Below are 16,046 nucleotides of genomic sequence, written 5' to 3'. Positions count from 1 at the left end.
TGTTTTTTTTTTTTTTTTTTTTTTTTTTTGTTTTTGTTTTTGTTTTTTTTTTTTTTTTTCCCCCAGGAAAATCTGAACTCTGCAGTTCTACTGAAAGCTGGATGCTTACAGCTACTCAGCCCCAGCCCCAACCCAGCAAAGACTTGCTTGAAACATTCAGGTCACTGCACAAACACTATTGGGCTACTCAATGTTTAACATTAGGATCACACAACTCCTCATGGAGCTGCCTCCCCAGCAAGCTTAGAAAAATAGAAACACAGAACTGCAAGAGAGATGGCCAGTAATTCACAAGATTTGGCTTCCTGCAGAGGGAAACTGAGGGTCTTTCCTCCCAGCCAGTTGAATATTAGTACACAGCTGATAACACTGGAGTTACTGAAGAGGAAAACAGACTGTCAAAACCCAAAGACATGATAGCAATGCTGTATCCTAGCAAAACCTTGAGTCCCAGTCCTGCAGTCAGGAACATGCAGGTCTCACACCTGTAGGCATCACCACACAGGCCAGCAAACTGCAAAAAGAGGGTCCAGACAGATTTCATCTAAGCAAGACTGTACTTAATACATATGCACACACAGAGCAAACCTACCTGTACAATCCATGTAACTTGAGGCAGGTCTAGTCCACGTGCTGCAACATCCTTTAAAATTAATAAGGACATTACTTTAGTAAAAATGCTTTGAAGATATCAGCAAAGTAAGAACTCTTCTGGGATGACAATTATGCCAGTAAACAACTGGCTAAGTAAGTAGGAATTTGGTGTGCCTGGTTTGGGAAGAGATGGACTGAAGTTCAGAAATAACGTTAAGGGTTTAAAACGCAAGGAATATTGTTAACAGACTAATATAATAAAAAAATGATCCACTGCTAAGGCCCAAAGCCTGCAGGATATAAAACCACCTATTTCAGGAGAGTGGTGTTGAATTACAACAGTCTGCTACAGTCCCTTTACATTATACCTGAGAGAATCAACTGTCTTAATGGCAGTGATACCTTTGGTTCTTCAGTTTGTTTCATTGATGAAAACAGATCTGCTCGTAGGCACCTACTACCAAACAGTGAGAGAGGCAGAATTAAATTTCTGGAATTCAACGCTATTTCTGAGCACACCTTTCTCCACAGCAAGCCTAAGAACTAACCAGGCTGCTTATGTTGAAAAGGAAAATGGCCATAAAGCAAATGGTCAAGGACCCTAGAGTGGAATGTCCAAAGATGCACTGATCTCCATCTACAGATAATTAGTTGTTTCCTAGGTGATGGTCTGAAGTTGACTTGCAGGTCACCTGGCTCTACGATAAAAAGCCAAGAAACAATTTAGCAGGATCTGCAGGAAGCTGGAGGACAGCTCGAGGAGAGGGGACTTCAGCTATCACTTAGATTTTCACCAGTCTGGCTTGGAGAAACAAAACTCAGTCCCAAAGAAAAGAATCCGAAGCTGCTATCAGGAGTGTTATTTGATGTGCCAGCTGGTGAGAAAACCCCTCAACTTGGAAAAGGACTTGAATGAAACCCTTTAGTTATCCACAGCCAGTATAGCTTAAAAAACATACTCTTTCAAAGAGAAAAGAGAGTTTAAATACGGTTCAAAACGGAGAGAGAGTGCAAACAGGTTTCAATCTCCCTTCTTGATTTTCCGTTCATTAGTAATGTCCTCACATACTCCTTGGATTTTACATTCACCACGCGCAATAGCAGAGCAGGTGTGCAGATTTAACTCTGTTAGGAAATGTTTTGGAACACATGTATCTTTTAGCTAGTTGCAAAATAGAATATATTAAGAACGTAAGCAGGAGCTTAATGTACTAAAAATGTGTCAGCCACCCACTGAAGTGTTTTCATGCAACTCCCACACACGTTAAAAGACTAGGAAGCTGATGTTTTGGCAGCAAAGGCCTTCCCATAAGCACTAGCCAGGTTGCTTTGTGGCTCCAACTGCAGTAAAAGAGGAGACACTTTCCACAGCGCCCACTCTGAAATAATATACACTTTCGCTCCAGCACGCTCATTAAGAAACGAGTTGTTCCCAGAGTCAGAATGAACAGATGTACAAAAAGCCATTTAAAGGAGGTTGGAGAAAATAAATCAAGAGAAGTCGGGGAACATGTACAGCAGTTACCAGGATAACAAGATTATAAACTCTACAGCATGATCAGACAGGAGTGCTGACGTCTGATTCCGATCTGGCTGGCTCTGTTATAGACTTCCATGCTGACAAGTCTTTGGTCTTTTCCTATACTGTGCTCTTCCTCACACCCAGTAGTCTGGGAAAGGCTGTGTTTGATGAGAGGGCTCAGACCTTGGGACACAGTCAGTTTACCCAAAATAAACGGACAGTCAAGCTACCCCTGAGGTCAGGAGCACCTCCAGCATGGTGAGGAGAAGTAGATGGCAGGGGCAGGAGCCATCCCTCTCATCCATCAGGATTCTTTCCTCTTCTAAGATACCTTTTCTCAACACCTCTGACTGGGGAAACTACTGCCACAGACAGTATCGTTCTCATGTGCATTTGCCAAAGCAAGCAGGAAAAGCTGAAAAGGTTAACCAAAAGCCTAATGAATAGCCAGGGACAGCATTTTAGGAGAAGGCTCTCTCCCATCATCAGCCCTGTATTCACTATTGTTTTCACAATGCCACCAACTCCACTCAGCAGTTACTGACACATATCAGCAGCTATTCTCCTGGGGTTTAACTTGGCTTTCTTTCAGAAGTGTCTTGGGATTTACTGGTAATTGGAGTGTTTTGCAAACTCTCAAAGATTCCTCAGTATCAGTCCACCTGTGTCTCCTGTAGCTTCTTTTCCTCAAAGACCCCAGTAGGCAGCAGCAAAGTAGAATTAGGATAAAAAGTTTGAGTTGATTTGCTTTCCTCTGCTGGCAGCACCCATGAGCTTCTTGCTTCTCAGATCTTTAGAAAAATACTTGTGGGTCACCTTACTGGGAAAGAGAATACAGCTCAAGCAACAATTACCCACTTTTACTAGCACTACATTTACTCCACACACAGAAGCACTAACCTCCTGCCAGTGCTCTTTCAACAAGCCCAACAGACTTCCAATGTACTACTCTCCCGTTTCCACTGCCCCAGACAGCATTCCCCTTTCCATGCATGACCTCACACCACCATTCCTTAATAACAGGGAAATAAAGAATATGACACCTCAGCAGGTCACTGCTGATTGCTTTCAATGGGTAACGGAAGGGAGAATTAAGTGATCATCTCACAGGAGCAAGGACAAATAATCTACACCAGTGCAATTTTAAACAAAACCCAGATGCCAAGCAAACTCAATAATCTGAAGCCTTAACCATGTTCCTGCCCTGAGCCCAACTGCAAGCCACAGAATGGCATAGTATCAAGGTACAATCCACCCAAGAACACCCCTAAAACACTGAAATTTCTACTTCTAACAATTCACCTTACCAGCCTGAGCTAACGGTGGTGGGGTACAAAGGGGTGGGTGCAAGGGAACGGAGGGCAGAAAGGCTGCCCCAAAAGCGAAGGCATATCACTGTGGAAGATCAGAACCAGCACAGCCACAAAAGTTTTGCAAGGGCCTTGGTTTGCTCAGTCCCTCTCACACAATCTAATTAGGGCAAAGGAAATTGCTAAAGTTGCTTTTGAAAGACACTCAATGGTGAGGTCTTGAAGGCCCTGAGCTTGACAATTGGCTGCCTACATGAGGCCTAGAAGTACAGATGGAAGGCAGCTTGCTCAGGTGCCAGGCTGTCAGTTGGATTAAAATGACTCATTTATTTACCAAAGAACCTCACAAAGTGCTTTAGCTAACAGGCAGAGAGGGCCTAACGGCTCTCCAAGCTGGGGAAGAAGCTCTCGCGCCTTCCCGGCCTGCCAAAAGTCATTACTGCCGAGTGTGGAAAGCCATCAGCAGGGTAGAGACCCCCGTCGGCAGGGTGACAGATTGGGCTGCGTAATCAGAGGAGGAAGGAGAGAGCACAGAAGCTGTCAGAGGCGAAAGCTCTTGGCTGGGGCCGCCAGAAAACTGGCAAGATGAGTTAGCGTGAGTGAGTAAACAGCAAACAATCTCCAAATGATCTTTCCTCTCTCCCTGGAAGAGATGAACTTGTTTAAAAGGCACATCCCAAAGGAAGCCACAAAGAACTTCAGTGAAGGAGAGAGAAATAAATCTGGATGAGACCCTCTGAGATACATGGCCCTTCTTTATTTTCTTGTCTGCCAGCTTATATTGTCTGGCAAAAATATTTTATGGAATATATTAATATACATATGACATAGAGCAAATTAATAAAAGGAACAGCAGGTCCCATTGCTTACTAGAGCGGAAAGATGGGTGGAGAACATGGCATAAGGGACAAGGGAAGGACAGGAACATTATTTGTGCTGCTCTTCTGTGAGCCAGGTTTCAAAATTTTGTGGGCACAAAACATGATTTTGCAGTGAAAAGAACAGAACCATCTTTCTGCAAAACATTTATGCTGATATGAAGAAAAGTGTCAGAAAAAGCAATGCCCTTAGAGGCAGGAGGTGGTCACAGTGCCTGGCTGCCCTTTGGACATCTGCGTTGGGGAGGCACCTGTAATGTGGGACTAGTGCAAAGTGTATCTCTATATTAAGGTGTCCATATGGTCCCCATTACTGTGGTAACAGGCCACCTCCTGGTTTCAATGCATTTGTCCTCCCAACATCTCTGTAAGATAGAACAGTGCTACTATCCCCATTTTACAGATGGGGAGCTGAAGCACAGAGAGATTTTGGACTCAGACACACAACTTACTGTGCTTAACGTGCTAACCATGTGCCAGCTGAGCCATAGTAACTGGAACTGTCAGGATTTGCATCCCTGCCTTGCAGTTAATGCAAAGTAGCTTAGATTGAAGCGAAGGAGGGTTACGATAAATGCATTACCTTACACTAGCCTCTTCGTGGCAATCTAGATTAATTCACGTTACCTCCCGTTTATGACAGGTCAGGAGCAAACACACAACTATCGCGGCTCAGCTGACATGTGGCTACTTGCCCTGTCATCACAATTCCACATCCACTTGTGCGGAGTCTGTGGCATGGCAGGAAATCAAACCACATCTCCAGTGTCTCATGAGGGGGATCCCATCCACTGGGATTTCTTTATCCAACTTATTGTTCTTCCTACCTTGTCAACAGCTGTATGTTTCCTGGCAGATTTTTCCTGCCAGAGGCTGCATCTCCCCTTCGAACAGTCTCACCCAGGAACTTATAGCCCAGTGATTCCAGTGATTCTGCTTTCTCTTTGTCTAAAATTGAGTATTCACTGTCTTTCCAAACTCATTAAACTGAAATTTCAGTAACAAGACATGTCCCTGAAATGTCTCAGTTATAGACAGTAAGCGCACGAAGGATAACAAAATTCAGCTATTTATTATTTAGAACTTACCAAACATTTTTTCTCTTCAAAACACTTAACCCACACCACCGAATGATTTAAACTTTGCTATCCTCCTCAGTTGAGATACTTTAAAGTATTACCTCCATATACAGGGAAACCAAGTTATAGTTACACTTATGCATTGCAAAGCTGCATTTTGACCTTGATCAAATCATTGAAAGGTTGTACACACAAGCAGGACCAAGACTGGCATGTAACAAGTACAGTTTTACAGGTGATACAGTAAATAATTTGGCAACGCTACATCAAACACTCCTATATACATGGCAGTCCTAGTTTGAACTGCAGGCATAAAAATACAATAAAATTCAGCCCTCACTCTGAAAAAAATAGCAACTAGTTTCCTTTAAGAATAATGCTCTGCAAGAACAGGAGTCATTTCAGAGCTGGAGAGGGTTTCTCAGCTCTAATTACTCCCGATCGTTGTAATTTACAAGTTTGCGGTGGGTAGAAATCGCCAAGATTCACACATTTTCAGATCAACAGCTGCCACTATTAGAGAGCAAATCGTGCAGCCTTCTGCACCACTGCAGCAGGCTAGCTCTGGCACCGACAGGTCAGAATCGAGAAGCGGAAGGTGCCACCACAACACAAGGGTGCCAGCAAACTTCAGTAGAGGACAACAATTTCTCCCTCAGCACCTCTGAAGGAAGCTTGAAGGGCAAAGCATGGAGAGCAGCAGACCATGTGCATTTCTAATGACACCATTCTCTGGTTGGGCTTCCCTTCTGTCCCTGCAGGTTTTTGTTTTTAACCTTGGGGTAGTCATTAAGATGGGAAATATCACATTACAACCAATTTACCTGGCAGTTATGCGTCATACTACAAATTAGGATTGCGTTCTACTGACTGATTGCATGTAGAGAGCAAAGTTCCAGCTTCAAAGGAACAGATTTTTCCAGACATAAGACCGTGCAAAATACCGAGAGGCCTCTTGTACAAGACATATGCTTTTTCTGTATATGGTACCTTGCAGCAAAAGACCACATAACAGTTTGCAAAGAGGGCACCACTCCTTATTTAACAAGTGAGATGCAGAAAAAGGAAATGACTTTCCTCAAGGTCAGGCAGCGAGCTGGAATTAGAGCTCAGTGCCAAATCCTCTATTCTACCATTAGATATCAGACAGGCCCATTAGCGTGGAGCTGCAAAGGGACTCCAAGTTACTTACAGTACAAAGCAAGATGCCGGTCTTGGATTTTAGGAACTCCTGGAAGACCTCGGTTCTTTCCTAGAGGATTGAAACAGAAAAATGAAGAGTACTTATGCACATTACAATCAAACATAAAGAAAATTAGCTAGTGTAACAATTTAACAACTATGGCTTGTTCACTATGTCACGCACAGCTTCAAAAGCAGAGGAATTGAATTAATGAGTTCCAGTCAGACTCTTCCTCCAAATGGAAAAAAAAAAAAAAAAAATAAAAATCTATGGCATACAGGTGTGGTCCCAGGTAGGAAGGCATAGAGTCTGGGGGAAGCCTGAATGTATTTGGTCAAATCAAAGCAGCCAACACCTCCACAGTTTGCACGGAAGCATGGCCTGTATACGTCAAAAAGCAGTAAGTGTTTTACATGAAGAGGGGATCTACAAAAGGTAAGACAACAGAAGCACTGGCATACTTTATGGGCAACACAGGCTTTTGTGAACCCAAGAAGAAGCTGAACATCTTAACTGCTGTCTATCCAGTCACACAATGGGAAGGATAAGCCCGTTCTGTTGACACAGTGATATAGTCACATCACAGGAGATCAGCCTCATCAAGTGCTCAATGGGGCATGCAGACAGTCACTGGACTGACTGTGTAATTATTAAGTATCAGGGATGCTAGGCTGCACAGTTGCTCACGTGAACTGTTGTGAGATAACTCTTCAAAGTAAGAGGGTAGGAGAGATGACACCTTGGTCAGAAATCCCTGCCCAAGGGGGACACAGAGGCAGGACTCCCGGGCCCTGCAGGCAGCTGCCACAGAGCAACCAGGGCACACTCCCATGGCCTTCCCACAACAAAAGGTCTCGTACTGGTGAGAGCCACCAATGGCGCTGCTGACACTGGGATGGAGGTCGTTCTTTCCCACAAGTGTCGGAGGCAGGTGCTCCCCAGCCTTGTCCTCATTGCTGGTCTGCACCAGCAAATTCTCGCAGCCTCCACTTCTAATACGAGTTCAGGCTCCCAGCAGGGCTGTCCACAGCCCCCAGGATCCCAAATTACCCTGCCAGCAGTCTTTGAGCCATTGAGCCCCAGAACTGTAGGAACCTGTCAATACAGCTCCTCATCTACCTTCAAAAACTTCCTGCATTTATCAGTCCCAAAACCTTCCTAAGCACACTCCAGTTAGTTTAACTACATCGGGATTTGTTTTTTTCTTGATAAAAGCAACAGAAACTGATTCTCCAGCCCACATTACATCACAACAATATTTGTTATCATACAACACAATCTCTGAGTACTAGTAACCAAAGGCCTTGTTTGATTTTCACTTGCCAGTACCACCTATGCTCCCTCTCCTTAGCTGTGGGAAATAACTGCACACCCACGCTGCCTTGATCTGATTCCATTTAATCTTTTCTTTTTCAGAACTTAGGCTGTCTCTGGCCTCAGAAACACCATAGCCATTTCCTTCCCATCCCTTCTGCTTTCCCCTTCCAAAATATCTTTGTTTCTGTGTTTCAAGCCTTCCTCCTCAGAGTTCTAGCTAGGTGTTAAGCAAATGTCCTATTATGTTGATGATATAGAGGAAGCCTTACATATCTGACTTCCAGCTAGAGGTTCTCTTCAAGGAAAGAAGGGAAACTTGGGCCTTGCCGACACACTGAACCCTCTGCTGACAAAAATTAAAGAAGAGAGCACGCTGTATCTTGTTGACAATGACAGCAGCCGTGCTCAGCAGTACCATATGGGATCCACAATTTAGCTCCATTAATGCTCTTAATTTGAAGACATCAAGCACTAATTACACACTGGGTACTAAAAAGGCAAAACCCTTCCCCTGGTGCCAGCTACTTAGTGGTGTTCTGTTGGCTTAACAGCTGGTCAGGGTAGAGTTGGGCCAGACCAGGCCTGCTCACTCGCTCAGGCAGGCAGGTTGAGGAAAGGCCAGACTGCAGGGACAGCAAAGCACATGTTTCTGGTCTCCACAGGACGAGAATGAGTGAGAAAAACAATGGCTCTTCACCTCTTGCTTCATCAGAAGAGCTCTACTCATTTACCATCTCTGCTGTGCAGCTCAGAGCAGAGCGGTAACTCTCTCCATCACAGACCAAGGGCAGGATCAGGGACTGAACTTTCAAGAGAGGTCCCTCAGCTATTGAGAGAAATGCTGCAGTGACAGTTTATTTGACACTCTTCTAGCCTCTCATCACTCTGTAGCAAGCTCTAAACTCATCACTGAAGCCCATCTGGCTAAAACTTAGACCTATCTTGGGACAATCACCGTTATATTGCTATTATTCCATTCCAGGGAAAAGAACAGTCTTCCAAGACATTGTTCTTCAAAACCAAAGCCAACCCGTTCCACCCTCATCTAATGGGGGCAACTTATTGGATAGCTTTGGGGCTTGGATAAGGCTTTCCTTTGGCATTAAAAGCCTGTCTTGACTGCATGAGAGAGAACCATGGATACATAAATGGCTTAAGTGCCCCCACTGGGAATGCAGAATGGCTGCCTCAGCCTGCTGAAATAACACCTCTTGACACCCCTTGCCTCTTCAGCTGTGTTTTTCAGCTACAGATACCAAGGTACTTTCCAGAAGTGGGACAATATTCTTATTCTCATTAGCAGATGGAAGAGTGAGGCCCCTAGAGGTGAAATGACTCTCTGTCCTCTCTTCTGCCCTCCTCCCCAAAATAACCACATAACAAATTGTAGGGAATAAGGAATAAAACTGTATCCTGACATTCTGAGAATGCTTACTTCCTGTTCCATGTTGCCATGCAGTCGTAGAAACTCTAAGTGTGCAGAGGAGGCAGATGAACGTCCAGGTTGTTCTGACTCTAGCCCTCCTGAAAGCACCTCTAGAAGGAGCTCATAGTGGAATTCCACTTGTTCACAGCTGGAGAAAAATATTATCATCTTGTGGTGTTTTTCAAACTGCAAGAAAAACAAGAAAGTTGCACATGACCACTTCCACAGGCTTCTTGCAGTTCCCTGATCATTGTAAGATTTTGGTGGCTTTCACTTCTGGAGACATGATTATCTAGGAAAGGATTACAGAGTTTGACACCAAATACTAAGCCCACAGAAGAAGTACAAGTATGTGCTGCACAGGTATCCCACTGCCAGCATGAAAGACACAATAGCACCTCAGCTCTCTTGTGACTCCCTGTACACTAGATGTGCTTCAAAGCCCTAAATCTAATCCAAGATGTGCTTGACAGAGTAACAGATAAAGAAGTTGGAAAGGGCCAACGGCTACTTAGTAATGTAAATGCAAACAGTCTCACCTTGCATTTCTCAAGGATAAAAGCTGCTAATGTCACAAGTCTCAATTTGCTGGGGACCATCATGACATACTGCTTGAGCTTCTCCGGAACAGCAAAGTTTTCCTGCTCCATGCAGTCTGATGAACTACTGGCTTGTCTATCTGTGTGTGATGCTGGTTTGAGCACCTTCTGGATTTCATCTGCTACAGAAATGCTGATGGGATTATTCAAACTGATATCGGCCAGCCGTGTTACACCTAAATCACAGAAAACGAAAAATACATGAGTTCCAGTCTGGGGTGCTGCTGGGGAGAGCGATGATATATTCACATAAAAAACCCAACTAACACAATTCCAGTGAAAAGCAGTGAAGGGCAAGGAACTAATGAGCCATGCTTCAGACACTGACAGAACACCTTCACAAACTTCAGACTTTTCAGGGCTTAGCCAGGCTTAGTTGCTGTGGACTCTACCAAAAGCATCATAAGACACTGCTTCAGCCAACTGTGCTATTTTACATTACATAAATGTAATTTATGTATATAATACATAATATGCATTACATATATGCAGATAGACAGCATTTTGCAGTCCTGTTTTTTAACTGTGTGTAAAATAAACAACAGATCTTCACTCTATCAAGAGTGCAGGAGTCATGAGGCCCCAGGAACTGACTTTCTGCATAACACTGAGCAAATGACCCAAAAGCTGTCCTGCCCTGTTAGCTTTTGCAAACAAACAAACCGGTGCTTCCCAGGTTCATGGTGACTTTGCTCTGGAATTTGTAAGACATATAAGGACCATGCATGTAAGTATATACACTGACAGGAATAATCAGACATAACTAGACTCAACCAACTATTTTGCAGTTTCCTGTGCATTATTCAGCTAAGAGAGACATGATCTGTCTATAACCTACCTTCCGTGAGGGTGGCTGAGAGCAGGACATTCTGACGTGTATCTCTCGCAGCATTTAAAGCATTGAGTATCACAGCTACATCCTTCTCAAAGCCCAGGTCCAGGATCCTACAAAAACAGCAGCGGTGATGAAAGATGCTGTAGGAAGGAACAAGGAGAAAGTCTCAATGCTACATGAGCCAACTAGGAACAGTGGAAGTGCTAGAACCCATGAGATCTTTGGTCCGTATAGCTTCATGTTCTATCTTCAACTTTTGCCAGGGTCAGACATGTCAGAAGACACTGAGAGAATCTCCACAATGAATAACTGCACAACAATCTGTCTAAAGGGAACCGTTTCTTCCTAATCCTAGACTGGGGCTTGGCTGAGGCCACTGAGCAGGAATGGTTTAAGATAGTACGTGTGCTCTCTCATTTTTAAAAAATATTTAGTGAAGCATGATGCAGAGGGTATCATAGTTATTTTTCATATCTAAACACTTGGAAGTTTACCTGTCTGCTTCATCAACTATCAGCCACTGAGTGAGACGGAAATGAATACATTCTGTGGACTTGATGTGATCAACCAGGCGACCAGGAGTTGAAATGAGGATATTTATCCCTTTACGTAATCTGTTTAGAATTAAAAAATAAACAAACAAAAAACACAAAAAAGAAAAAGAAACAAGAAAGAAAGGAAAAAAAAAAGGAAACACAGAGGTTAGGAATAACTCTGGAGTAGGAACCCAGAGTGAGGAACTGTAACCTACAGAGGAAAAAATCATGGCCATAGTAAAATTAGCAGAAACAGTACTTCTTCACTGATTAAAACTGAAATTTCTTGCACAGCTCTATTTTATCCTTCATCATCACTGATACTCAGAGGCATACTCAGTGGTAAGGACACTTAAAGTGGTAAAGAAATATTAATAATATTAAAAAAAAAAAATCTAAACCACCCAAGCTAGGTTTTCCTTTCTAATTGAGTACTTCTTCTTACTGTCAAGAGTAAACTTATTTTTGTGCATGCTTATATATAGCAAAATTAAAACTCCATTTTGGATTACCAGCTTACAATTCAATTCTTGAAAAGGAAAAAGAAAGAGATTTTTAACACCAGGAAATCTCTTCTCCAGAAAGCAATTTCCCCCACAACAAATGCTGTAGACAGCACTCAGTGGTAAGCAAATACATGTGTTTGTCAAAAGAGAAAAAAAAATACTGACACAAGAGATCATCATCTCAGAAGGCTCATCAACATTTTCAAAATAGATCCAACTGGGGGAAGTGAACACTTCCTGCTGACCCAGTCACTGTGTCTGTGTAAGATCCAGGGGTATCACAGCTTGAGCCAAACTCACAATCCTCTCTCCCAGTAAGAAAATCATGCTAAAGAAAAGTAACAGATAAAAACACTGTAGAGCACAAGAACCCAAAATACAATTTAAGAAGTTGGCTTCCTACCTGGCTTTTTCCGATTTTCTCTTTTCTCCCCCCATTAGCACTCCAGGCACAATCCAGGAAAATGGCTACAGAAAGGAAAACCAAAACCTCTAATATAGATTCTTCTTAATAAAGAGACAGAGCCTAATCAAAGTACGATGTTTCTTGGCAGAAGCAGAAAGAACTGGGGCTGACAGCAGTGTGCATCTGATTTGATCTAACAGATACAGTCTACATGCACTCTCTCACCTACAGCTACATATCGATGGCACCTTTAGTTCAAGCCATGTAACTTGCTTCCCGCATCCATCTAGTAAGACAGAAATGCAATCATTTTTGCACCACTTCCAATCACACAATAATATTTATTTTCCTTCTCCCCATGTAGCCTAAATGTTCAAAGACAAGTTACACTGCCATTTCCTCATCTTGCCTTTATGCAGTATCTTCCTGTGGCCAAGGAAAATTTTAGAAAACCACACAAGAACTATAAAGTTTATATATACAGACATAGATGTACATGCACACAGTCACCATGTCTGTGAACATTAAATATCAGTCTCATTGATACTGGCAGGAGCTTTTGACACTTACTTTAATGAGCTCAAATCCTTCACTGAATCCAATATGGCCCAATATTTACAGGAGAGATAATCAAAGCACAGGACTGCCATTGCCTCATTTGAGAGGAAATGCAGGACAGAAGCAGAGCACAGCTTGTAAGGATTGCACAAATGCGTGACTGGTAAATAGGCTTAAGTTTGCACAGGTCACTGCTTGCCAGAAACACTCCAACAAAATAGTTTCTACAAAAAGAGTTTCTTTTTAAGGTTTAAAATAAGGAAGATGTCTAAGCAAGATCCAGGCAATATAACCTCAGCCGTTGGCATTAGAGTAATTGCGTCAGGAGCAGCTCAACCAGCCTTTTCCTCTCTCAGTAATTACATAATCACGTTACACCCTCCCATCATCCAGCCCTTCCAAGGTCCAGTCAGACCACAATCCAAATCTGCTTTAGGTCATCATGACAGTTTACACTAGACTTGATGGTTACTACACATTATATGTAACAAAAAAAAAAAAAAAAAAATAAAGGGGATCAGTTTAGATTTCATCCTTTGAAGGACATCAAAAGTCCACTCACAGTAACTTCTAATTACTACGGAAAAAGACTGAAGTACTTTAAACCTCAGCATGACACAACAAAGTCTTACTTGGTAATTCCATCACTAAAAAAGACTTGGAAAGTGCCTTATTATTTAAAGGAAAAAACAGAATAGAGATACTCTGCCTCAATTAAAAGGAAAGCACTATCATTTCATGATTTTAAAAGCCTTCTAATTTCTCCAGCCATTCAATTGGCAAAGCAGTTCACCAGGTTCTACTCCCCATCCGAAACCCATCTGTCTAGTATTAGTTTCAGTAAAACGGTACTTGCCATTGTGAGAGCTTCCATTCATAACTCAAGACTGAAACAATGGTAGGTTCTTCTAAAAACAAACCATTCTGAATATCAACCACACTTGCTTATAAAATCATATGCAACTAAGGTGCCCTAATTAATCACTTTATTTTTCATGTAATAATTTAAAACATGCCACAGGGAAATCGTGCACTTAAAAGAGAAACAGATTTATCTTTAAGGACCATCTTGCCAGACACTGGATTTCCTTAAACATCCAGTTGAATTCACAGGAACTGAAGTTGCTTAGCATCTTACAGCAAGAGGCTCAAGGCACAAGAAGAACAGAGAGCATAGAATTCTTACCTTAAGTAGTTTCTGTATTGTATCAAAACTCTGGAGCGCAAGCTGTGGAAATCAACAAAAGAAAGTGAGCTCTGAAAAGGTCCCTGGACTACAAAGATGGACTACAAGCCCCTTTGGCTCAAAAATCTGTATGCTAATCTAGTTATGTATATAATCAGAATTCTAAATATATCCTTAATTTTTCTTTTAGAAGCTGCTTATTATTTTATTCTCTTGTATAATTCTTCTTTTATTATATTTGGACCTGTTCAAAAAACTCCCTATTGGTTTGGCTCCATAAGCCAGCTCTCAGGACAATAAGAGATTTTTGATGGCTTCTGTGAATGCCCCAGGGAGAAAACAAGCTGAAGCCACAGAAGATTTTGCTCCACTGGAAGAGTAAAAGGGAAAATGGCATAATTTCTGCAAGAAAACCACTATGAAAAAGAAATACAGCTGAGAGGTTAGTTATCTTCTGGCCGTCAAGGCAGACCACATTATTCCCTCACCTGACCCACGGAGTGATCATACCACTGGATCTTCCTACCCCTCTGCTTCCCAGTCAGCAGAACAGAGATGATATGCACAAAGCCTGCAAACCTAAATGTCTGGTCAGTAAGAAGCATTTAGCTATTGGGTTTCATGTGCTGTCTGACAGCCGTTTCTGCTGTGGCTGTGAAGAAGACTGAGAAGGGCAACGGTGCCACCCTGACTCTTTCATGGAATGCGTATGTGAGCAGGGCTTAGTTATGGGAGTAAAACTATTCTAAATGCTCTGACTACACATGCTACACACTATTATTTGCCAAGCTCTCAAGAAAGACCATTGCTTTCAGTGCAAAGCAAAAGTAATACCAACTGTAATTACAAATTACCTTCATAAGTACTCTCAATGGCAGCCCTTTAAACAAGCTTATAAACAGTTTCCTACATGCTTAGTATTCATACAGCATTCTAGAGAAATGGTAAGTTTGCTGCTGTAAAAATTTAAATAGCTTCAGAGCTTTCTCCTTTCACAGAACCGAGCTGAGATATTGCACTACAGGTTGCATAAAATATTGTGCCCCAAAGTAGATACCTACAATCAATTCTCTACACATAAATTATTATCATTTGGCATTAAAAAAAAAAGGTTGTTACCCTCCTCTGAAATTGCCTTTGCAATTGCAAATATAAATCAAATAGAAGAGGGTTCAGTTGAGAAACCAGGTCTTGGAAGCCTCATCTTCAGCATTCACTTATGGATTTGAAAAAGGGCTTTAAAAATGAAACATCTGTATAAGCCTACACATTTGCAAAGCTGATTTCATTGGATGTACTTACTCTACCTGTGAGCTAGGCAAGCTTCTCCCTCCCAGGCACTGAGCTAGAGAGTTTCTCCAGTCTTCACAACTACTTTCAACCACATGAAGAAAACTTAAAAGAGATTCCTTCTTTCTTACTTTGGTATGGCACTGAACAGAGATGACAACATGCATCCAGAGAGAAAACATTCTTTCTGTGAGGACAAGATCTCAGCAAAAGGACAAATGACATCTCCTAAGACAGTCCCCTGGCAGACCTGTATCTGCACACTAAAAAAATCAGTGTTCAAACACTCACTCAGACAAAATCAGAAAGGAAAAAGGCCACCTACCTCTCTTGTTGGGACTAATATGAGTGCATAAGGCCCATCACTGCGCTGGAAAGAGAAGACAAGAGGTCAGCTAGGAAGAATGTAACGCTGATAAACAAAGCACTTCCATGTTTCCATGTCTAACTGCTATTAGCCAACAAAGTAAATTCTGAAGGCTTTTAGCACAAGTTTGGACATATAGTTGGGGATATTCCTCCCTCCCAGCTTTAAAAAAAAAAAATCAAGTCTTTCAAATATCAATACTTCATTGCCTTCCATTTCCTGCTTGGAAACCTCTTCACAGTCATACCCAGCAATTTATTCCACACACATATTGTTTCACTCTTGTATTTCTGAGCTTCAGAAAAACTCTCATGTTTGATGCACAGCAACAATCTGTAGGTAGTAGTTGCAAAAAGCAATGATCCAGGATGGGTTGGAAACATTTCAACCCATAAGGAATCCTGATGATCTCCCTCCATAAACACACAAGAGATGGCAGATCTGCAGCAGCATT

General features: G+C 42.2%; 1 protein-coding gene across 2 annotated transcripts in view; it reads right to left on the bottom strand.

Annotated features, from left to right (window-relative positions):
- The window catches only part of DDX31 (DEAD-box helicase 31), a 49,989-nt gene that overhangs the window by 29,484 nt on the left and 4,459 nt on the right, over positions 1-16,046 (bottom strand). For both annotated transcript variants that reach the window (XM_042786994.1, XM_042786993.1), the window contains exons 7-15: positions 15,551-15,595; positions 13,936-13,977; positions 12,189-12,253; positions 11,238-11,357; positions 10,747-10,853; positions 9,849-10,084; positions 9,319-9,495; positions 6,576-6,635; positions 593-643 (exon numbers count right to left, since the gene is read on the bottom strand). In XM_042786994.1, coding sequence (XP_042642928.1) covers positions 593-643; positions 6,576-6,635; positions 9,319-9,495; positions 9,849-10,084; positions 10,747-10,853; positions 11,238-11,357; positions 12,189-12,253; positions 13,936-13,977; positions 15,551-15,595 — 903 coding nt within the window. The remainder of the gene's footprint in view (positions 1-592; positions 644-6,575; positions 6,636-9,318; positions 9,496-9,848; positions 10,085-10,746; positions 10,854-11,237; positions 11,358-12,188; positions 12,254-13,935; positions 13,978-15,550; positions 15,596-16,046) is intronic.

The sequence above is a fragment of the Tyto alba genome, unplaced genomic scaffold (genome assembly GCF_018691265.1).
Source record: "Tyto alba isolate M040663 unplaced genomic scaffold, T.alba_DEE_v4.0 Super-Scaffold_11, whole genome shotgun sequence".
Lineage (NCBI taxonomy): Eukaryota > Metazoa > Chordata > Aves > Strigiformes > Tytonidae > Tyto > Tyto alba.
Note: the sequence above shows the minus strand (reverse complement) of the source record. Positions and strands in the feature narration are given on the sequence as shown.